At 37.8% G+C, this 25,725-nt stretch overlaps 1 protein-coding gene across 1 annotated transcript in view; it reads right to left on the bottom strand.

The window, feature by feature from the left end:
- Positions 1-25,725, bottom strand: part of man1a1 (mannosidase, alpha, class 1A, member 1) — a 240,702-nt gene that overhangs the window by 108,969 nt on the left and 106,008 nt on the right. Inside the window, exon 4 of the mRNA XM_059356154.1 lies at positions 23,222-23,302. Coding sequence (XP_059212137.1) covers positions 23,222-23,302 — 81 coding nt within the window. The remainder of the gene's footprint in view (positions 1-23,221; positions 23,303-25,725) is intronic.

Here is a 25,725-nt window from a genome sequence, read left to right as displayed (position 1 = left end):
ATAGTTTTATATCTGTAAAAGTCACTTTTCACATTTAAAATTTCACCAAAAATAAATTGTTTGCATTAACCAGGTCCTGTAAAAAGCATCAGCACAACTGAAAAGCCATGAATGACTCGGCTGAGATAAACAGGTGTGTGGCAAAAAAAATCTGCAAATCTTTGACTGAACTGTCAGTTGTTTACACAGAGCAGAGAGGAGAGGTCAAGAGAGGTTGTAAAAATGCAATTTTTGAACTTGTACAACATTTGGAAACCCTACTTCTAGCCATGATTGTGCTGATTCAATAGAGGTGCAGCACTTATATATATATATATATATATATTATATTTGCAGTGAAATACAAGTACATAAACATAAAAATGTGACAGGAGTAATTAAATACCCTGGAACTGCTTGGGGTTGAGAGTAAATCCAACAGCATATTCATTATCCATTTTTGTACAACAGTAAATAAAAAAAAATATTGTAATTTGACAGCACACTTCTTAATTAACATTGGCAAATACATCTAAATAGCTTGAACATTATTGTATATCTAATATCTATATCTTTTTAAACTACTTCTAAGTTGGGCTCTGTGTATTTTCATACTAAAACCCAACTGTTTGGCTTTGACAGCGACTTTCTTTATCATTCATATTTTATTGGACTTTAGTCGTGTTACAACAGCCACACAGAACAAACCCTGACAGGGACGTGTTCACTGTGGCCTGAGCAGCCTGACTTTCCCCTGGCTCTAGGAATAACTACAGAGCTCTATTTTAGACTAGATTTAGCCTTTGAAGCTACTGTGATGTGTGCTTTGTGCTGGGAGAGGCACTACAAAGACCAGCCTTTGTTTATACCAATTACAATACAGACACAGGCTACCTTTCACTCCTTTAATCAGACCTGATGAATATTTGACACTCATCACTCTGTGGAATTTACAGTGCGCACATTTCTGCCTCTGAAAAACACAACGATGAGTAGGTGGTGCTGAAACAATTGGTCGATTTAGTTTATTTTGGCTCCACAGAAAATTAATTCATAAGTTTGATGACTAATGAGTCATTTGTCAAACAAAACCACGAAGCATCTGCTGGTCTCAAATGTGAAGATCTTTTGCTTCCCACTTCTTTACATAATTAGAAAATGAGTATCTGAGTTTTTTGACTCCTGCGCCCACAAATCCAGTCATTTGAAGACTTTATAATGAGCCTTATATGATGAGCATTATCCCTCTATTTTTCCACTTTTACTTTATACTCTAAAAGTAGTCAAACAATAGTGTTGTTCATTGTAGTTACACAGTAACATTATATATTTACAAATAAGAAAGTCTTATTGGAGTCAAGCTAAAACTATTAATAGTTTGTTTGAAAGTATATTATAGTTCACCAAAGTAAGCCTGAGGGAAACCTCCCAGCATGCACTGCAACAACAGATTCATGAACATATTTTTAGCCAGTTCCTCATATTTCTATCTTTTTACTCACATCTAAAACTTATCAGCAAATCAGCAATAACAAATGAGAAAAAAACTTACAAAAAAGAACAAACAAGTCTTACACCAGGTGCAAAGCAGCACATATTGATGCAAAACTGTCATTATTTCAAACAAACGATGTTTCATGCTCAGCAACCAGGTTGTGTAAGTAGCAAATGTACCTATCTGTGCACTAATGGGTGTGTTTGCTTTAAAATGAGGTGTGGTCATGTGAATTGTTTGTTCATTGCTATCTTGAGGCAGCAGAAAGTGACTGCACCATCGACCAAAAAAAACCCCGGTCTAAAGTCAATGGTGCAGGTTTCTCCTGTTCCTTCTCCTCGTTGCAATACGTTATTAATGAATTTGCTCATATGCAGTCAAAGTGAGTTGTTGATGGGACATAGGACTGGGAGAAGGTGGATTTTTGCTTCTCCAGTTTGCTGAATCTGCCGTCTAAACAGAAATGTGGCAGCTGCAGCTGCAATAACACCCAAAACACACTTGACACACTGATTAATTAAGAGGATAATTGCAACCCCTTAATCCCCTGCGTCTTAATTTGCGCCTAGATTAAGCATCCTTTAACTAGCAAAAGTGTCGTTGAACGCACCCAAAATGCACTATAGATCATTTCAATAGGACCCTTGGAGGCTCATGACTCAAAGTGACCGTGTGCATCATATTGGTCCGACCCCACTATTTCCTCTTCTCTGTCCTCAATCCTTCTCCTTCCATCTGTAGCCATGCTCCCTCTCCTCAGAACAGATTAGTCCAGTCTAAAAAGAGATTAAGATAGATATCCAGAAAATTCATTCTCTACGGTTGGTAAATAACCTTTACTTGGCTGTGTGTGTGTGTGTGTGTGTGTGTGTGTATGTGTGTGTAGATATGTAAGGCGCTTTACTCGGGCACAGCAGGAGGATGGCAGAGATGGCCAAAAGGGGAAAAGGGATGGGGGCGGTTGTTTTTCTCTTTCCGTCCCTCCAGCAAAGCCAATTTTCTCACTGAGTGAATGGGATTTCCTGAGGATAGAAGATAGAAGCCGTCTGTCGGCTCCGCCCAACACACTGCGACACCGTGTGTGTGCTTGCATGTGTGTGTGTGTGTTTGTGGCTCAGCTGTCAGTGGTCAGTAGTGCAGGTTGTTGTGCTGACCTGTGCAGCGGGAGGTCAGAAACGGGATTACACTGTGGGTGGCTTTGTGTCAATGAGCTTGCCCCCGTCTGTGAGAGAGTGTCTGTATCAGAGCCAGGTATTGATAGAAAGTGTTAACTTTAAATAGCTTTCTCTAGATGAATGCATCCATCTATTTTAAATCCATCCCAATTATACAACCATGTAGGGACATATAAGCTAGACGAGGGACAAAGTAGTTTAATGAGGAAGGCAAAACATCTTCATAGTGGTTTTATACTGGAAAACTGACTGATATAGATTATAATATAAGACTTTATTTATCCTGCAGTGGGGAAATTTAGACATCACAGCAGCTCAAGATACAGACATAAAAAACGAAAGAATATAGAAATAAGACATATACATGCATTCTAATGTACATACATTACTTATTTGGCTGCTATTTGGCATTTATTATTAATGTGTGTATATATATATATATATATATATATATATATATATATATATATATATATATATATATATTTATATTGTGTTTGTTTGTTTTCCTGAGAGTACTTTGCATTTTACAGATATTTTACATTAGAAACAATATATTCTAGCATGTTAAATAGGGTAAATAGGTTGTTGTATGTAGTAGTATGAACATCAATGAATAAATATATTTAAATATATGCAGAGATTGTGGCCCTCGTGACGATATTTTGTGGCCTCCACCTTGATATGAAAGTTTAATGTGAGTTTTATATGAATGGCACTTTACCGTGTTGTGTGTGGAAGGCCCCTTTAATTACTTTTTTTTGGTAATTTTGTGTCTTTTTTAATCATTTTGTGTCTTTTTTAAATCATTTTGTGTCTTTTTTGGTAATTTTGTGTCTTTTTTAAATAATTTTTTGTCTTTTTTTTGGCAATTTTGTGTCTTTTTTGGTAATTTTGTGTCTTTTTTTAGTAATTTTGTGTCTTTTTTTGGTCATTTTGATACTGCCTCCATCGGCCCCCAGGTAATTTGAGTTTGAGACCCCTGCTTTATAGGGTCGGATTTAAACAAAGGCTTACAAAGGTTTTAAACAAAACGATTTGAAATCGTTCAAATAAACCAGTAAAGTGACCTGGTGGTATGAATATTGGGATTATGCACATGTTCAGATATTCTCTTCTGGAACACATTGGTAGTGTCGTACTCTGTTGTACTCAGAGAAATAGTTGTGTAACAAATGGAAAGAAGGAGCGAGAGAAGTTTTTTCTCACCTCCGCACAGCTGGCCAATGGTGGCGTGAAGTGGGTGTGATGTTGGAGAGTTACATCATCATTTATATACCGTACAGCACAATCACATCTACAGGTCGTCTTGTTTGATGTGGGACACTTTACTGTCAACACGTCACGTCAAAGATTTCTCAATTTTGCTCTGAAATCTTGTGGAAAACCTTGAGCTCATTTCCTGTAGTTCTTTTGAATTACATTCTCACTCCTACACTCACATTTTTAGACATCTCAGTGTGGGTATCTGCTGCCTCCTGGGTTTTAACTGCATTGTTCTTACAAAGGGAAAAAACCGAAGCAAAGGAGGAAACTCCCACAGATCCATCTATCTGCTGTGTCTTTGTAGTTCTTTTCAGGAACATAGAGGGACTGCATGGAGCCTATCCCTCCATGCATTAAACACAATATACATCATTATTATTTATACACGTCCGTGAACATGCATGCATTCGACGCTCTTGTGTGGGATTCTTTTCACCTGAGTTGCAACCCAAAACATCCAAAGGGAATCTACAAAAACATGGAGAGGAACATGCAGGATACTTGCATTTTTAATAAACTGAATCTAGTGTTCTCAGTGTCAGAAAGGCTATATATAGAGAGAGCCATGAATAAAAGCAACATAAAAAGTTGTATTTTATATAAAATTCTATGTCTTCACTAACATATTTGTGAAGAGAAAAACGCGTGTGACAATCATACAAGACTTCACCATTTGCTGGATGCTTTCAAGTCTATCTAAAGTAATCTACAGTGCATGTATTTTTAGCATAACAGGTCCCAATGGAAATCAAACCTGAACCCTGTGTGTAAGAGCCTCGCTCTATCCACTGAGACACCAAAATAATCTGCTATAAAACGTATAAAACGAGCATTAAAGTGTCAAGATCCAGCTTTCTTTGCTGGCTGCACAATGAAGTGGGATGGAGTAAATAGAAAGCTGTGGATGTGTGTGTGTGTGTGTGTGTGTGTGTGTGTGTGTGTCATGGTCGATGGGTGTCTGATTGGACGTCACAGTCTCAGGAGGGGGTCTGTCTCTGAGGGTTGCTCTTGGCTGCCTCGGCCTCATGCTTGTGTGTGTTTGTGTCACACGTGTTTGTGTGATTGCGCCTGTAGGTGTCCACTCTACATTCAGTTGAAGCCGGAGATTAAGAGGAGTCTCACGTCTAAATCCGACCACATGAGCCTTGTAGAAAATACCCGTTCAAAAGTTATAATCAAATGCTTTAACCCTTTGGAAGCTTGGGCTATTTTTTTATCCATTACTTTCTGCATGTATATACAGTAGTGTTCAGTCCAATGTGACTAACCAGATGAATCCAGGTTTTTAGTATATTTTTTATTGCTACATGGCAAACAAGGTACCAGTAGGTGCAGTAGATTCTCAGAAAACCAACAAGACCCAGCATTGGTGATATGCAGCTCTTAAGGCTGTGCAATTGGGCAATTAGTTGAAAGGGGTGTGTTCAGAAATATAGCAGTGTCTGCCGTTGACTTTACAAACTCAAAACTATTTTGTAGAAACTTTTTTGTTTCTAGGATTTATCAATCCTGTGAGTCACTAAACTAATATTTAGTTGTATGACCACAGTTTTTTATAACTGCTTCACATCTGTGTGGCATGGAGTCAACCAACTTGTGGCACCTTTCAGCTGTTATTCCACTCCAAGATTCTCTAACAACATTCAGCAATTCATTTACATTTCTTGGTTTTGCTTCAGAAACAGCATTTTTGATGTCACTCCATAAATTCCCAATTGGATTAAGGTCCACTCCATAACATCAATGTTGTTGGTTTGGAACCAAGATTTTGCTGGTTTACTAGTGTGTTTGGGGTCATTGTCTGGTTGAAACACCCATTTCAATGGCATGTCCTCTTCAGCATAAGGCAACATGACCTCTTCAAGTATTTTTACATATGCAAACTGATCCATGATCCCTGGTATGTGATAAATAGGATAAAAAAATGTTTACTATGACATGTTGGAATCTTTTTTTTCAGCACAGCCTCACATATATGACCTTTAGGGTTGCAAAGGAGTAAATTTCCAGAAATGTTCCATTGGAAGTTAAGCTGGGGAATTTGTGAAATATTAAAAAAAACAAAAACATGACAGTATTTTTTATTAGTAATCAGAACTTCATCAAGTGTTAATCATTTTATTGGACAGAATGACCCCCCTTCCAAAAAAAAGCCCAATTGAATCTGTAAATGTTGAGTTGAACATGTGATGGAGGAATGCTCAGTGCATGTAGGGGGCGTGGCCTCATTCTGGGGGCGTGGCCTCAGCAGCCCTGCAGTAAGCAGTGTGCTGTGTTCATGTGATTGAGGAATAGCAGATATTCAGGTGTACTTGCATGGAATCTGGTTGTTTTAGTCAAGATTTTGCTGAAATGTATTTTCCCAAACTATATTCAAGTTCCCTGTTAAGGTCCAACTTCCAATTTTGTAAATTCCCTCTTTATTCCCATAAAGTCCCATTTATTCCCATTGAAAGTTTCAACTTTGAGAATTCCCAGAATTTTGCAACCCTAATGACCTGAAAATCATTTTTTCACTTTTACTCACTGAATCAACATTTTAAACCCAAAATAACATAAAATCAGATTTTGAAAATTATATTTTTCCCTTTTAAAATCATGCTCAATAAAAAAAAACTTAAACAATGCAAATGTGAACACAGGTTGCAAATATAAAATATAAGAGGTAGAATTAACGTGACACCTAGTTCTTTATTTAAAAAGTACATATATTGGCCTTTTCTCTGGTTTTACTCGGACTATCATCATCAAACAAAAACTGGCATGGAGTTCCAAGCCAGAACTTTAGAGGGAAGCTGACAGCAGGCTCCCAGGAGGGATTGTTGTGGACAAGAAAATGCTCAACATCTTACAAAAGACTACCGTCATCCACATCTACAAGATATAAGAAGAGAGACAGTCTGCTATTCCCCTGCAGCTTCCTGTCTCACCCGATCCTCGTCTCACTAAGTCATTCTTCTCCTCCTCAATGTAAAACCATTACCTCATGCCAGCCATCCACCTATTGTCATCTTCCCTGTCTGATGTATTTTCCATTATCTGGGCCCCTGGCGAGGAGCTGGACTACATTCCTCCATCCATTTATGCCTCTTAGATAATTCCTTCACTCATCTTATTTGGTGTTCTCAGCCTCCAGACGTGGTTTGTGTGGCGGGACCGTCCAGTGTGTTTCCAGTGCAAGAGCATCTGGATCTGGTTGCTTTTTTTGGCTCAGTCTAATTACAGTGTGATGCATGTTAATTGAGGACAAATGAGGGCAGCAGAGACAGAACATAATGTATCCTTCATTTGCACTACTTTGTATATATATATATATATATATATATATATATATATATATATATAGTTATCACGTTTTTTTATAACTATTTTCTGTTATTTTGACTTCATCTTGTGATTTCAATTTTTTTTTTGTCATTTTGACTCTTTTCATGTGACTTCAACTATTTTCTTTTCATTTTGGCAGTTTCTTGTGATTTCAACTCTTTTTAAGCAGGAAATATATATATATATATATATATATATATATATATATATATATATATATATATATATATATATATATATATATATATATATATTTAGGAATGTAGTTTATTTAATCTATTTATTTTCATATTTTTTTGTTTTAATTATTCTCATTGGATTTGTTTGTTTTTGAGTTTACTTTGTTGTGATACTCGCACGTGTTCGAAATAAAAAAAGCTGAACTGAAAAGCTGAACTATATCTACTTGCACTAGATGTGCATTTTTTTAATTTATTTATTTATTTATTATTATTGTTTTTTTATTTATGATATAATCTACACCTATATATACTGCATTTTTATACAATTCATTGCTGTATATATTGCAATATGATTCACTTAATTACTGCTTAAGCACTTCTGGTTAGATGCTATCTGCATTTCGTTGCTTTGTACTTGTGACATGTGCAATGACAATAAAGTTGAATCTAATCTAATCTAATCTAATCTAATCTAATCTAATGATCTAATCTAATCTCAACAGACACATTTCGGCATGTCAGACACCACGTTCCCTCCTAATTAACAAAAAAATCCAACATGTGAGACTGTGCTCTTGGTAAAGTTGCACAGAGTTTTTGTTCAGTCATGCTCACTCATTAAAAATATCATTATGTAGTTCCAGAGGGGTGCTTGTTATGGGTATTTTTAACACCTCCATGTAGAGCTGGAGGTGGACACATCAGGCAGGGAGGCAGAGTCGGTACCAGTGGTGGAGTGAGGAGGCCAGCTTTCAGGCCTCGTCACATTAAGGCTTTTCACACTTGTGTTTTTTAGCCACTGGCGGACCCTGAATCCCAGGATGAGGAAGCCCATAACTGGCTTAACCTCATTTTATTCATTAGTCATTATCTATTCACTCAGGGCAAACAGTAAATGTTATGAATCACACTTTAACATTAGAGCCCCGAGTAAACAAACTGCTGACAGCACGCAACTTGTTTTAGTTTGTTTGGACATGAAACATTTAATTGGTTCTCACACTCGAGATCCTAACATTGTTTTTTTGGGGATGACTATGCCCTGGAGAGGAAGATGAAAGGTCTCATTCATGTGTATGTCAAATTGACTTCCTGCTGTTGTTGTTGAAGTGGACAAACAATACGTAGGAGCTTTGAATTTAAGCAATGAAAAAGCAAGAATAACAATTATTTTAATTTGAAAATATGGTGTGGTACATTCTCAAAAAGTGGCGGTTATATTACGCTTTAGATCATTTGTTCCAGCTTTTAAAAGAAGGAGAAGATTTTGAAATGTAAGTGACAGTTGTTAGGGCATAAAACCAATGATTATAATGATCAAGATTAGATTAGAATTGTTTCACCTTCACTGCTGAAAAAAAATGTAATCAACTTGTGACTTTAACCCTTTTGTTGTCTTAACTTTCTGTATGTACCACTCATCCTAAGGGTAAAAAATGGCCCACCTTCAATGAATTTTAAAACCCAAATCTATTTTGCATGAAAAAACAACCACGAACCTTGTGAATATCTAGGTTTTACCTCTTTACAGTGAAGAAAAACTGGATTTATTCAGGAGAATTAACTCATTTTTATTACAACACACCTGTCATAATTGGTTTACAGGTTTACTAAAGTAGGTTTTTATTTATTTATTTTATTGCTAAAGTCACTGTATGATAAACATATTTTTTAAGCAAGCGTACGTGCATGGTTTTTATGGTTTTTGTGGTCTAAAATGACCCCTAAGACAAGATGTACCCCGTTGGTGTACAGATTTCATGGAAATATGAACAAAGGCAATGTTTTACTTTTTCTCATGTTGGGGTCATTCAGGAAAAGTCACTTTTAATGATCTTTTTTCGAGTTGAAAAAAGATAATTAAGAAGGTTTAATATGCTTTTAAACATAGTGGAGGGCCATTTTTGACATCTAATACACACAAGGATTAAAATCAAAAGTTGAAATGTGGATTTGTAGAACTGCAGAAAAGCTACAAATGACAACTAATGATAATAATAATCAAGCATATGTGGCTGTTTCTTACTTAGCTGAAATACTCACGAAGCTGGCCCCAGAACTTGTGAGAAAATAAAGTAAAGGAGGCACATAATGTGTTTTTTTTTATGCAAGCAGATGTTCAAGTTGCCACCCTGTCAGCCATATGGTGCAGCAACACATCAAAACACTGTGTACATCCAGACTTCCTGCTGCTTCCAAACTTCACTGCAAGAACTGCCTACCTGTCTCTGAGCCTGTCAGTCACAATCTGCCTCCTGGTTTCTCTGCATTAAACTTATCTGCATATCTATTGCTGTTTAATGCTGCTTTTATGTCATAGTACACTGACCACGGATGCAAGATACCGACTGGAAGATATACATATCATATATTGCAAACATGCTACTTTGTATGAACATCAGCACATTGAGATAAGTCTCCAATTGCAGGCGGCACGATGAATGATAACTTTTCTATGTTGATGTATTTCAAAGGACGAGATCATGTTTGTGGTGGGTGAATAACTGCCTTGGAAGTACAGAAATATCAGAAAGGGACATAAGTGATGAAGGCATAACAACACTAGATCAGGTTAAGAATTGAAGAATAAATCCTAATGTTGATATGTCTTCTTGGCACCGCAGCAATTAAGGTAGAAAAATGGTCTAATCAAAGTCTAATCACATAAGTCTGCATGGCAGCAGCACCAGTATCCTTCAATGACCCTGAAATCATTGGTGAGACTGAATCCTAATTAGTTCTGAAAGCTTCAAGGACCCCGACCATAGTCCACTCACAGTCTGTTTAGAAACCCTACGTGTAATTGTGTGATTTTATCATGAAGGCCGAGCATAAAAGTGACAGATGAATGCCTGCCTGATTGCAGATCACAGTGCGCTGAGGTTTGTGAATAGAACTTTGGGACAAGCAGTCTTAATGGAAACCAATCAATTAGCAGAAGGAATTGGCAAAGTCGTGCTGTGTCTCGAACACAGATTTGTCCCGAGCCAGGCTGTGCGGCTTCATGTGCAATCTGATCAATCACTGACAATAAAAAGAAAATGAATCAAGGCCTGGCAACAGGAACCTCAAGTTCAGCTTAATTCCTGTTGTCCATGCCACAGAAATCCATGGAACAACTGGAGAGTGCCAAACCGAATCAGTCAAACGCAGACCTGTGCAGTGGTCCAGTGGCAAGCAACAACGTTTTTTTGTGTCTTGAAACGAAAGCCAAATGCAATTACTAGAACGCCACATTGAGTTTTATTGTTTGCCAATGGCCATTCATATATCTGGCTAAACAGCGGAACAACAGAGACAAAAGATCTGTTTCCTGTATTCCTTATGGTATGGTTTATTGACTCCTACATTTGTCCTTAAACGAACCATTTCATTAGGAAGAAAAGTTTGACGTACTCCAATCGAGAGGATATCTTTGTCTTGGCATTCGTGTTTAGGTTTGTTGTCAATGTTACGTCAAGTCAAGTCAAGCTCATGTTCTTTGTGTAACCAAAAGTCATTACAAGAAATATTCTGGACACACAACCAGGACATGTATCCCTCTGCAGCAGCTCAACAAGGAATAACTGTCTGGAAGAAATCTTGTACTAAAAGTACCATCATTTTAGAAAGTGGGCACGAAATATGTCTGAGTCAAAGACAAGTGGAGCTCTGTATTTGCTTTAGCTGAAACTTTAGAAAGCATTTTGGTCGGAAAGAAGGACTGCAAGTTTTGTACCCAATTTCTTACGGTGTTTAGTTATAATTTTGATGAAGTCTATCTCTATTCAGAGAGCCATTACAGAGACATTTAATAAAATGTCTAAAATAAATACAAGTTTGCTTTTTGATTGAACTTTAGAAAGCACTTTGGTAAGAAGGGAAAAATTAAAATCTGTCAGTTTAGAAAGGGGGAATGATTATAACTAGAATGAAGCAATGAGCAACTCTTTGGATGTACACTATACAGACTTAATATTTCTAGATATATTCACTTGTGGCAGCATGTGCCAGTATTTCATGGTGTCCTGGTGTAGCCAGTGGATATCCGGATAACCAATAATGGATATCCGGGACAACATTTCCTTTTCAGTGTGCCAGTCATTGTTTACAGTCTGATCAGCAACTTGGGACACGAGAATGGAGTTGGAGTTGAGAGACAATGACTGCGACTGGATTGTTTCCTTGCAGATGTTTATAAATAAGCTTATTAAAAATGTATTGCTGTGGGAAGATAACTGGTGGGTTCCGTCCTTGAATTTCAGCGGCTGTATATTGCTTCTTCTTTTACCTGCAGTCAAACAAAGCCTGCTCAAATGTGACCATTCAATACCTCAAACAGAAACTTACAGAACACTTCAATACTGAAATCTTGAGCTGTTGCATTCAGATTCTGTATTTTACCTCTACCTGTTAAACAGGTAGTCTGACTCCATATACAAGAGGTGCACTTTTCAAGGTTCACTCAGTTATTCAATTTCTCTCTTCTCATGTGTTGAACACTGACACAAGGGTTTTGTTGAGAAAGCATTTTCCCATAGTGAATCAACCAGTTCAACATGATTCTATGACACCCTAAAATAGGGCTGCAGGATTATGGCCAAAATGATAATCACGATTATTTTGATCAATATTGTAATCATGATTATTAATCACGGTTATTCATCATGTTAGGGAACAACATCTGTATTTTATTGCACTACTTTTAAACAAACAATAGGAACAGTTTTTAGTGTCTGTACAGAGTGTCTGGTGCTTGTTGTAAACAAACAGATCACTAAGTGAACACCTCCTGCAGCAGCAGCATATATACACTATACTGCTACAGAGCTAACTGTTAGCCTATTAGCAATTTGCAGACTAGACGCAAACATCCCCTCTGGCTCTGCAGCTGGGAAAGACTACTGCAGGAGGACTGTGCCGCTTTGACTTGTGCTTACTCTTCTTAACCAGCCGCCGGCCCCCGTGGCTCGTAAAGAAGAGTAAGAAGGAGTCTCCAATAACACCATTTGACGCCAGTAGCTTTTTAAAAAAATTGTCACTAAGGGGGTCTGGAAAGTCGCTAAATATAGAAACAAAGTTGCTAAGTTGGCAACACTGCTTCGCCGGCTTATACAAACGGACCTGCAAATGGTAAATGGTAAATGGTCCTGCACTTATATATCACTTTTCTAGTCGCTTTGCCACCACTCAAATCGCTTTACACTACAGACTGTCACCCGTTCACACACACATTCATACTGGTGGCAGAGACTACCTTAAACGGTGCCACCTGTCACCATTGGGAATTCATTCTCACACCAATGAACACAGCATCGGGAGCAATTTGGAGTTCAGTATCTTGCTCAAGGATACTTCGACATGTAGGCTGCCATGGTCAGGGATCGAACCACCAACCCTCCGATCGGTGGGTAGCCTGCTCTACCAACTGAGCCACAGCTGCTCCAAATGGCGCATTTTGTTGTGCCGTTGAGTACTACGTCACATCCTGCTTGGCGTTCTATCCAATCAGCAACCAGGCTTTTTTCAGGGGAGAAAAACTGCCCTGCCCCGGGGGTGGTTGGTGGACTACTGGTGTAGAAAGTGTTTGTTTAGATATGCAGGAGCGCCGCATTTTAAAATGGAAATATCGCCGATGATCAGGTCAATTTGATCGTGGAGGCCAAAATCGTGATCAGGATTCAAATTCGATTAATTGTGCAGCCCTACCCTGAGAATTTAAACCACTGGCTGGAATTTCACCATAATGCATATTCTGTATCTAAAGGAGGTCCGTAAAACACCTGAGTATCAAACCTCTGCTGTGGTTCTCCAGTGACAGGATTTTCACATTAATCTGGGTTGTTCTAAGGGATAAGTGAGGCAGCTGGGACATTCATCCCTGCCATCAGCAGATTACTCTGTCAGACACAACTAAAGGAGATTGGGATTAGTTTTCATCACAATCAAGCATCATCATTGTTGTTCGTTATAATCATTCCAGGATAAGGATGGGGGTTTGGATGGAGGATGAAAATCTCCTCTCATTATGAATGACAGACAATTTTAAATGCAGATCTTCCCAGTGAAGATGTGTTGATTTGTGCCCACTGTGTTGTGATTTATTTTTCTTTTACACAGTACAATTACTTCATGATGGTTTTGTTGGTGATGAAAGTGATTATAGATGTCTTTTATTGCTTTCTGTCTTCATTTCTTCCCATCTTACTTTACTTATTTTATTGTTCCTTCCCTTTTCTTCATAATCCAGTTCTTATTCCCTTTTCATTTAAAGTATTTATCATTTCCATTTCTCTTAATTCCTAACTCATGTTATACTTCTGAGCTGCATCATAAATTCACACCACACTCTTATTCTCAGAAGGTTATGAGATTGTTTGTTTACACTGGAAAAGGGTTCAAATATCTCCACGCCTGCTAAAAACTTTTGATTTTCAAGCGTTCTACTAAAAGGGAATATACAAAGGGAATATAGGAGCTCACAGCTGGAAACCTTTTAATGTAGGTGATGGTGCTCCAAGAACATATCTAAAAATAAACTAAAAAATAAGTCTAAAGTTATTGTCTGATTGACGTCAGTATGTACGTAAAAATTTCCTGTGGTATAAGAAAGTTCAGTAGGTTGATTTCTTGGATATAAACTACAAAAACATTAGCTATGAAGAAATAAAATATAGTACTGGTGCATATAGTTTGTATGTAATAAAGAACTGTGCATCCATCTCTCCATTTTCTTCCTTTTAATATCAATCTTCTTCCAGGTTTCCCCCTTTTTCCCCTCCAATTTCTTCCTTCATGCACTTTCTTCTTCTTCCTTTTTCCTCTCTCTGGCTTTTTGTCTTTCATTCTTGCTGCTGTCTGTCCTCTCTCTACCCTTCCCTCCTTGAAGCACTTAGCTTTGATTGGTAGAATAACTGGAAGCCTTTCACTTTGTTCATCTCTCTGTATGTTGTTTACGTCCTACATTCCTACAGTGCTTCCCTTCTTCCATTCCTCCAGAGGATGAGGTTACATGCTGTGGATGTTAAAAGCCGAGCAGTATGGTGCATACAACCAGTACCAGGTGTACTTTTACTGATAAAATTTTCATCAAAGGCCTGAGGTCTCTTTGAGCCGTAGCCAGACTAGGACCTACCGGGAGAAAGACGGAGTGACGCCTCTTTGACTCCTTATCCGTCATCCTCAATCAACCAAAACTTGCCGAATTTCCAAAATTCAGCTTGTAAACAGAAGTGCGAAATTCTGTGCAGGTAAGACTGCTGACAGCATGGGAGATCAGGGATGGTGTGCTGATTATGGATGAGTAAGGAATAGATTCTCTCTTGGAAGATTACGTCTCAATGGAGAGAAGTCAAAATTAGATATTTAAAAGCCAACCAAAGACCGGGCTGTAAGTTCTTTACAACAGAACCAACCAAATGGCAAAAACGTACAGTAACAGACCTAAATGTGTGTGTTAGTTTATGACCAAAGCTCTGCAACTTCTGGAGTTTTTGGAGGATGGCTGAGCATGAGCAAACCGAGGTGGATATCATCCAATTGGTACAAACTAGCTTTAAAGTTAGCGCATGGAAGAAAAAATCATGTAGAAAAATCCCAAACTTGCAGTCAAAAAGATGCATAGTCAATTTCTTAATGATAACATGGTAGCCCTTTGAACCAGAGTCAAATCGTAATAAGGATTCCCACCCCAAGATGCACCAATACCCAAGTTTAAGGTAATAATTTGGCTGATAGCTGAAGCCGATGGTTTTGTTCTTGGCGATATTTATTCCCCCTCTTGAGCCATACTTGAAAAAACCATAAAAGAAATAAGTACTCAGTCATTCAATGTCATATGAACACTCAACCATTGCATAAGCATACATCAACCATACAAATGAAATAATTAAATAATATAACCTTCCTTCAAATGGAATTAACAAACTTTTACAGCTATTTCAGACATTTATTTTATGTCTCTGCAATGGCTCTCTGAATAGAAATGAATGAATTGATCAAAATTCATCAGAAGGTCGTATCGATGTCTCTACAACATGTTCCAATCAAATTTCATTAATTCAGTTCATGCAATGTAGTATACAAAATGTTACAGGGCAGATACTATAACGCTGTCGAAGGAAGTTTCATGTTTAGCTGAAGGTTGTGGAGTAGATTTAATGGGCCCGCTGTTGACAGAGCCTCCCATCTCTAATGAAGCCATTTTAAATTCAGACAGCAACACTACAGAATGCAGAAGAAGTCAAGAGGCTGAATAGTTTCTAAGGTCACATCTAATTCTTTCTATTCAGCTGACAGCCTCATTCTGCTCAGTGGTCTCTTTGGCTACGAGGGCTGAACATCTTCTCAGGAGGTCAGGTACACTCTCATCTAATAGATACTCCAAATGGGAGAGTTACATAATGCCTGACCACTGTTCAATTAGTCCATTTTATTACAAAAATATCAAAATGTACCAGCAGTGCAGCTCCACTTTATCTGGAAGAGCTTTTATCATGAGTGTGTTTCCAAAAGTACTGGTTTTTACAACGTGAGAGAGGGAAACTGGAGAGCTCATCTGAAAAAACAAAAATGAGTTTTTGCAAGTGTGCAAAGTCAAATTTTACACGTATGACAGTAAGGGAAGGGTTAACCAATCCTCAGGTAACCACAAAGAATATTTTTCACCATGCCAGTCTATAGACTAGTATCTATACACATCAAACTAAAGATTTCAAGCTTAAAATGAAGCTTGGTGTGGGACCATTTTCCTCCAGAAAGACAACAAAGTGAAATATAAACCGTGTGATGCTTCTCTTCAGTTTAGTTGTAGTTCTAGCACCATGCTGCACCACAGTAAGAACAAAGCAGACGGGCTCGCAGCCAAACATCAAGCTATGCTAGCTTTGGAGAGATGATGAGCCATCATCCAGCTGATGTGCCAAATGATTGAGACCAATATGATGGCTATCACTGCCGTACAAGGTGAAGGATTCAAAAAGCTTGTACAGTATCTCAGAGCTACTGTGACTGAACCCATTAAAAAACGCTTTGAGGAACAGAAGGATGAGCTAAAAGCCAAGATAGTCACGGCAGGAAAGATAGATCTCAACACCAACTGCTGGTTGCTTTCACAAATGAAAGATACACTGCAAATATACGTCAGTTCTGACTGGGAGACCAGTCCATCGTGCTCCTCATTTGGAGACTTTCAGTCCGGCAGACATCAGATAACTTCACAGTGAGGCGAACTGGTGTCTCAAAAAGAGATGTGAACAATTAATTGATGATCGATTAATGGCTGTTAAGAATGTGGTTGATCACTTGGAATTTAACGTTGTGGCATTTAATAAAGAGACAAAACACGTCATAGTCTGCACTGCACAACAATATCTACCGGCATGACATTGTGAGTGGATTTTACAAAAGCAATAAAACATCTTACCCACCAGGGAGTGATTTAACTTAAAGAGCGAGGGAGAGGGAAGACAAAAGAAACAACATAAAACATTGAAGTCCTTGATGTTATCTTTACAGCATCACCTCATTTGATTTAGTTTTAGCATCGACAGGAAGTCTCTTGTCCTTTCAAATTAAAGCGTCCATTATCAAAACAAGACTTTTGCACAGTACTGCATATATATCTTTTATTTTGCCCATGTATGCATGTCTGGAGTATGTCTAAAAACATAGCGATCAATCAATTAATTGATCGTTAACGTTATAGATGCTCGAGTGAGCAGGTTTCAGGATAATGTGACCGGCTAATGTGACCGGCTAATGTGTGGTTAGTGCGACCGGCTAATGTGACCAGCTAACGTGACCGGCTACTGCGTCCGGCTAATGTGTGGTTAATGCGACCGGCTAATGTGACCGGCTACTGCAACCGGCTAATGTGTGGTTAATGCGACCGGCTAATGCGACCGGCTACTGCGACAGGCTAATGTGACCGGCTACTGCGACCGGCTAATGCGACCGGCTAATGTGACCGGCTACTGCGACAGGCTAATGTGACCGGCTACTGCGACAGGCTAATGTGACCGGCTAATGCGACAGACTAATGTGACCGGCTACTGCGACCGGCTAATGTGACCGGCGAATGGGACCGGCTAATGTGACCGGCTAATGCGACAGGCTAATGTGACCGGCTAATGCGACAGGCTAATGTGACCGGCTACTGCGACAAGCTAATGCGACCGGCTAATGCGTCAGGCTACTGCAACAGGCTAATGTGACCGGCTACTGCAACCGGCTACTGCGAATGTTTTTGTTCCGGGGTCATACGCCAGTGCGGGGTGTTGTACATGTGTTGTCTTGTCATACATGCCGGTGAAAATCCTATTCCAATCGCATTATCTGGTTGTCTTAATCTGAGTTGGAGAACTCCGACATTAGTCGAACTGACACGATTACATGCACTTCAGTTGTCCAGTTATAGTCGGATAAAGGCAATAATTCATTTTTTTCATGTGTCATGTAAACATACTGATTGTCCAACTCCCCACTTTCAAATAAAAAATTAGTAAACTGAAGCAAAATACATGAGAAACTATTTTAATAAAAGTGTGGGAAAGGGAAACATTTTTTTTTATTGAGTTATCAATGTATTGACATTGGTGAGGTCATATTCTGGGTTTTAAGTTGTAAAGCTGTTGAAGAAGAGTCACTCGAGTGTCAAGTGAGAGATGAAGCTGCGGTCTTAAGAGGGCTAAGAGACACATGAGTTATTTAACAATTGTTTCATTTGGAGAACAACCTTGCTGTGGTCTTCTCTCCATGCTACATAAAGTAAAAGGACATGATTCATCACTTTGTAGTTCTTTAAAGAATTAGAAATGGAACACTTTCAAAAAGTTCTTTAACAATAGATCATTTTAGGCAAAAATACAACCCGTTTCCACCATTTTCTTTCAGTGATGTGACTGCGAAGTGAATATCTTTCTGTTTCTGTCTCTTTGTTGGTCAAAGCAAACATTTTAAGGTCACTGGAAGCAGCACGCATTGATGACGTTTGTTCTTTTACCCCGAAAGACGCCCTCAGCACCACCCATCTATCCACCTCGTGCCTCCTTCAGGGGACCCTGACCAGCAGCTGAAGGACAGCGACCTCTCAAGGCTCCCATGAAATCCAAGAGGAAGTCTTGAACTGATTGACTCATAAAAAAGAAACGGAGCTGAGGGGCGACTGCTGAGAAATGATGAGGAGTCACTGCTGGCCTCCAGTGTTTCACACTTGTCACACACTTGTCACACAGTTCAGATGATCTGCAAGCAGCTTTGTCATGATAGTGTATGCCAATGAAGATGAAGTGGGAAGCTCAGTTGTTTCCTTTGAAATATGTTTGCTTTGGCTGAACTACAGTTTGCTGCTTTAACATGAGTCATTGTTTGTTTTATTAATTGTTGACTTCTTTGGAACTTCATCACACGGCTGATAATAAAGCAACCGGTGCCAGTAATTCTTCATCCTGTATTGATCCAACTGTTTAATCATTCAAGACATTTTTCAAGCCCAAAATGCTAATGAGTCTCTAGTTGCAGCTTCTAAAATGTGAAGATTTGTTGCATTACTTTCTCTAATGTGATAGTTAACTTTATTACTTTGTGTTCTACACTTTTTGGTGGACAAAACAAGCTATTTTAGAGACATCGTCTTGGATTTAAAGACATTTTGAGGTGAAATATTGTAATTTTTCCTGCCACTTTTGATCAATAAAGCCCTTTGGGAAATGAATCTGATCCCAAAACGACGCCACAACATTGGTATGAACCCAGAATAAACTGATTTTGCTGTGATTTAACTGCAATAAATGGGTCAAAAGTAGGGCTGGGCAATATATCGATAGAAAAAATATATCGATATATTTTCAAATGTGATATGGAATTAGACCATATCGCATATATCAATATAGTTAAAAATGTTTTCTTTCTTTATATATAAATGCTGCCCCTACTAGGGTTTGTCATATTTAGTTTTAACGAACAAACATTTAGTAATGTTTGTAATTCTTTTCTCATATAAATATATTTTTTTCCAGAAAAAGATCCTATTTTATTTCATAGGCAATTTCTATTTAAGATACTTTTTTTTTATTTAAATGTGCACTTTATGGAGCTTTGCTTTTTTTAAAAAAAGGTACTCCTGTTATACAGTATTTATGTTCACTTAAATAAACGGTTTCAATAAAACTACTTGACATGTCATATTTTCGCTTTGACTGAACATTTGCTCTCACTTTGCAATAAAAATATACCGGGATATATACATATCGTATATCAATATTCAGCCTAAATATGTCGGGATATGACTTTTGGTCCACATCGCCCAGCCCTAGTTAGAAGTATGCCAAAATATATATAACATGTTGCTGATTCATAAAAAGTCCAAATTCATGCTTTTTCAGGTCTTTCAGCGAGACATCAAATAAATAACCTTTAATATGCTTGTTTTCTGAATGGAGTTCAACACAATCAGGGCTATGCTATTGCTACGCCAAGTCCAGTAGTATGAATTCAATAATAAACTGATTTTGCAGTAATTTAACTGCAATAAATGGGTCAAAAGTATGCCAAAATATATATAACATGTTGCTGATTTATAAAAAAAAGTTAAACTTCATGCTTTTCAAGGTCTGTCTGCAAGATAACAAACAAAGAACTTTTAAAATGCTTGATTTCTGAATGGAGTTCGATACAATCTGGGCTTTGCTCGTGCTAGTCCAGTAGCATGAATCAAAAAATAAACAGATTTTGATGTAATTTAACTGCAATAAATGGGTCAAAAGCATGTCAAAATATATATAACATGTTGCTGATTTATAAAAAAAAGTTAAACTTCATGCTTTTTAAGGTCTGTCTGCAAGATAACAAACAAAGAACTTTGAAAATGCTTGTTTTCTGAATGGAATTTGACACAAACTTGGCTATGCTGGTGCTAGTCCAGTATTATGAATCCAAAAATAAACAGACTTTGCTGTGAATTTATTGCAGTAAACGGCTAAAAAGGATTCTGAAATAGCAATATCATGATGCCAATGTGTAAAAAGTCTGAATTCACGCTCTGTCAGATCTGTCTGCAAGACAACAAGCGACGACTTGTAAAATGTTTGTTTTCTGAGCAGAGTTTGGATCAATCAGAGCTATGCAGGAGATTTTCAGTGTCTGGCGGAGATCCGCACTGGCTGCACTTCTAGTTAGTGATATTATTGTCAATTTAAAGCCTCAAACACTTTGAGCACTTGCAAAATAAGAAATACTGTTCCTTCAGACTTTTTTTTTGTGTGTGTTGAAGCGCTGAGATGTTCATTGAGGTTGGAAATGGGTTTTGCTATCAGAGAACTCCCAGTCTGACTCCTTCCTGCACTATCTCCGCTCGCTAATAAAGAAGCACTTAGCCTCACAAGTCTGGTTCACTCACCGCTACGCTGATGCTGTAGATTAGGATAGTGTGTGTGTATGTGTATTAAAGTACAGATTACACTAGAAGTGTCAAGAGCAGTGGAGAAAAAAGTGACTATAAGTGAAATCCAGCTTGTCAGTATAGAAATTCGCTCTAAAGATCTTTCAGGTACGGGGTTTTAGGGGTTTATAAAAGGGATTTTTGGTGCGGTCTTATCATGCATTAAGAGACTGAGGCGTGTAATTAAAAGACAGAAAGAAGATATTAAGGAAAAGTGAGTTTAACACAAAGTCCCTGCATTGGCAGTGCGGAACACGATCTCGCCGTAATACCCCGCTGATGTCATTTTCACAGCCTCTTGTCACTAAACAGATTCACATGAACATAGATGCAGCAGGAGCGGCGCCATGAGTAAAGTGAGAAGCCCCCCGTGGATTCTCTCTGCTCGCTCATTTTTCTGAATAAAGCAAATCTGGAGGAATAATTTGACACTTCAGAACAGATTTTTCTCCTCAAGGCTGATAAAGTAGCACCTTTTTTTCCTCTTTCACCTCAAAAAAGAAAATCTTTTAACCCCATAGCGTTCCTGCAAATTAACCTTAAGCCTCTATGGTAGGCATTATGATGCCAGTTAGGAAAAAAAATGTTGGGAGTGTTTTTTCTCTTAAAATAGACTTCTATTGAATTTTATGAAGCATGGGCCCCTCTATTATCTTATTTTGAGAAACGTACAGCCCTCTCACAAGATTAAAAATTAAAAGAAGGCAAAATGCCTATTTGTAATGTCTTGATGTCCACTTTTTCTCTTATTGATTGATTTATTTATTTTAATTTTATTTTTTTTAATTTCAGTTTATCTTTATTTATTTTGTATTACAGTATTATTTTAACCTTGTATATATTTTCATGTTTCAGGTGTGTTTCTCACTCACAAGTTTATTTTCATTATTTAATTTTTTGGGAAGTTTTTGGGGTCTCTTGCCCATAGGCAACATTGTACCATAACGGTGAACAAGCGGGGAAAAAAAAGTTTTTTAAACTAATTTTAACATCATTTATTTGTGAAAAAGATTCAGTAGCTTCACCAGGGTAAAATACATAACAATTTACAATTAAAAACATTATAAAAGGAACCTTATTTTTTAACCAGTTTCTTGTGTGAATTTTGACTGTAGGCAACACTGTACCACTGAAATGAATGAATTTAGAGTGATTTTTTGTGCCGCAAAATGGAAAAGCTGTTTGAGTATTGTCTGCCCGTATATTTTTGGAAAATATAGGCCTGCAGATCATTATAGCTGGGACTTATGAGCTGGACACAGTGGGGTCAAAGTATAAAATATTACCTACCCCCATTTCAAATTTGATGAAGATATCTAAAAAATGACTATTTTACACAGGTTTTTGTAATTACCTTAATAATAATAATAATAATAATCATGATTATGTATTTATGGAGACTCCAATAGCATCCTTGGTAACCATGGGGACATGGTTAAATTTAATTCTGGGCTGTTTGAATGTTTGGAGTGTTTTTTCTCTTAAGATAGACTTAATAATCAGCACATCCACCCAAAGTCTCTTCCAGGATGAAGGACCTGATTCTATTCCTTAAGTTGGAAAAGATAAATAAGAAAAATGATGTATGTTGAATATCTGTGATCAATATTATTATTGATAATATTTCTTCAAATAAAAACTTATTTTTTTGGAAGTTTCTGGGGTTTCTTGCCCATAGGCAACATTGTACCATAACAGTGAACAAGCGAAAAATTGAATTTAATTAATTTTGAGAGTCATTGTTGGGGGAAAGAACACATTTGTGTGCACGGTTTCCACTTCAATAAACTAAATTAGCGCACAAAATGCTCGGAAAGTTTGACTCCCTTGTTATTGATTTAAAGCCCACCCCTTAAAGCCATACATCATTTGTTAACAGGTTGTGCAACAGTGAAACAATGACAGTTTTTCAATATCTTAGGCACCTTCCATTGTTCTTGCCAAAATGCAAGGACGTTCCTGTCAGAAAAGAATCTGATACTATCTTTTTGTTTTATACACAGAGTAACATTGCTGTATCCTTAACCTCTGCACAGCCACCACATAAAACAAAAACCAAGAGGAACAATGCTTCAGCCATCCTAAACCTGATTGGTATCAAACAAGAAGATGGATGGGCCGATATTAAAGAAGAGAATGTACCTTGACACTCACTAATGGGACACATTCATCTGTACAAGCGATTAAAAGGGATATTACTAAAGATTTTGAGTACATAAAAGCCCTCGTTCAATCACTCCTTCTCCACCATCCATCAGCCGCTCTGTAACATCTGTTTCATCAATCAGCCAACAGATCAAGGCCAAGATCTCTGCTCAGAGTCTGCTGCAGAGGTGGCATGAGAAAACACTGCAGGGAGGCTTAAAAAAATGTTTCTTACCTCTTTCCCAGACAGGTAGTAGGCGGACAGCAGACCTCCAACAAACCGGATGTTCACCTCAAACACAGACACTTCTGCGTTCTGGAAAAGAAGAAAAGGAATGTGAGATGATGGACACGAGAAGTACCACTTATAATTACGAATTCATCCTCCTACAAACGGTGACTCAGGGAAACAAAAACTCCACACAGAAGGGTCCTGTTTCACTTCAGGGAGGGTTAGACGGAGGTGGGCTGTCCACGGTTCAGACAGATATTTTTGGAGCGGAGCAGTGAGTAGTTGAAACTGAAACCATTTAAATTCAGGCTGGTTTAGGGAGATGAAACAATGAGCAATGAGTGGCTTATCTATTCATGTTTTAGGAAGACTGGGGATCAGTACCTTTAGGGTATCAGCAGAAATAATCAAGTGAAAAGTAGTATTAAAACTTCTCCAGTCAAAAGATATCTACATTTAGAAAAAACTAGAAACAACTATTTATTTGTTTTTTCTAACAGCCAGACTGTGCGAGTGTACTTCGATTTGATGCAGCATGTGATCGGCTCACTAGCACAGCAGCTACAATCCATACTATTTGTGGTTTGGTGAAGTCGAATGCAGTGTATTTCAGGGAGTTGTGGTTCAGCAAATAAGGTTTTTGTGTAAAAATCCTTTGGACAGGGAGGAGTAGAGGAGTTTTACTCAACTGGGTGCTTCCTTCATCGAATCAAGGACAAAAGTCAAGTCAAGTCATGTTTATTGATATAGCCCATTTCATACACAGAACGGTAGCCCAATGTGTTTCACATAATTATCACAATCACATATTAAAATATCTAAAATGTCATGTCATAAGAGGTCAAATCGATTAAAATAGTTAAAATAATTTGAATTTAAAAAAAAATTAAAACATGGGAATTCACAGGGAACATATTACACAGAAATAACAAAAGCAAAATAAATAATTACAAAACAAATGAATAAAAGCAAAACGGCAAAACACAGCACAGATAAAAACATAAAGGCTAAAAGGTCACGGGTGCAAGAGTGGGTTAGTGGAAGGCATCATGGAAAAGTTTGGTATCAAATAAAGTACTCTATTGGTATTGATAGCACTTTAATGGTAGTGGTATTGGTACTGGTATTGTCCATCCATCAATCCATCCATCCATTCTCGTCCGGGGCCGGGTCATTGTAATATTTTAAACCATACGCAGATCTGTATTATAGCAATGTGCATGTGTCCATTATGAATATGTTTAGAGCAGGGGTCTCAAAATCAAATTACCTGGGGGCCGCTGGAGGCAGTATCAAAATGACCAAAAAAAGACACACAATTACCTTATAAAGACACAAAATGACCAAAAAAGACACAAAATTACTAAAATAAAGACAAAAAATGACCAAAAAAGACATAGAATTACCAAAAAAGACACAATTATCCAACTGTTAATATGTTTTGTTTGTTTTGTTAATAAATGTTTCTTTTTTTGTTTAAATTGAGACTTGTGTAACATTTGTTATCATTGTGTCATTTTTATCATGTAAATGGGGGGAGAAAAGGCAATATCGGCTTCAAGAATCAGCCCAAAAAAATCGTCAGCACATGTCAGGGATCGGTTAAGACTGATGTTAAAATAATCGGTATCGGCCTTAAAAAACCCGTATCGGTCGACCACTATTTTGACTTTTTTTGCAGTGAACACAGCTTCACAGAGCTGCTAGAATAGCTGCAGGTATTGACTAAAGTCTGTTCCAAAGTTTGAATCATTCTGTCCTTTGGTTCATCAACAGATTTTTAAAGGTTATTCAAAAAACATTTTAGCAGCAGTCTTACTCCAATCTGTTACAGAGCAGAGAAAGGCTTCACGTCTTCAAAATTAAAAAAAAAAAAAAAAAAAATCCTTGGATGCCAAACGTTGCCTTATATGTTTGTGACTAAGTGCTGCATCCAAAAATACAATACCCCTCTTCCTCGACAGTTTTTGGCAGAGGCAATGGGACAAATAATAACAAAAAAATGTAAGTTTGTAAAGCCATTTGTCTCAGCGGCAGAACAATGACGCTCCGTCTCTCCCGCTGCCTTTTCCTCGCTTCACGTCTTTATGAACAGATTCCTGAGTCAGATGAAGTTTTTGTGCTTGACTGACAGCTCTCATAAGTCACTGCTGTCGACCAGAGATAGGACAATAGACTCGGTCCTGTGGAAAAACAAATTATATTCCAGACAAAATGTGTCCTGTCATTTTTTTCCCCCAACCCCAAGTCTGAATGAATGATTGAGGAGTTAGATTGTGTTGCTAATTCTTCCTAATTAAAAAGGAATTATTTCCTGCACAGCACATGGCAGCAGCAGTGCTTCCTACTACCTGCTATCTATTTGCAGTTTAAATGAGCCGGAAAAGTCAAACACATTGAAACATTTCAGCTTCGTTTTACAACGACTTTTTGGAGCAAACAGCAGTTTTTTTTGCCGCAGTATCTCGTGCGACTGCCTTTAAACAGCCGTCGCTGCTTTAAACTGT

This window comes from Centropristis striata, chromosome 18, assembly GCF_030273125.1.
Source record: "Centropristis striata isolate RG_2023a ecotype Rhode Island chromosome 18, C.striata_1.0, whole genome shotgun sequence".
Taxonomy (NCBI): domain Eukaryota; kingdom Metazoa; phylum Chordata; class Actinopteri; order Perciformes; family Serranidae; genus Centropristis; species Centropristis striata.
The sequence above is the reverse complement of the archived record's forward strand: the minus strand, read 5'-3'. Positions and strand labels throughout refer to the sequence as shown.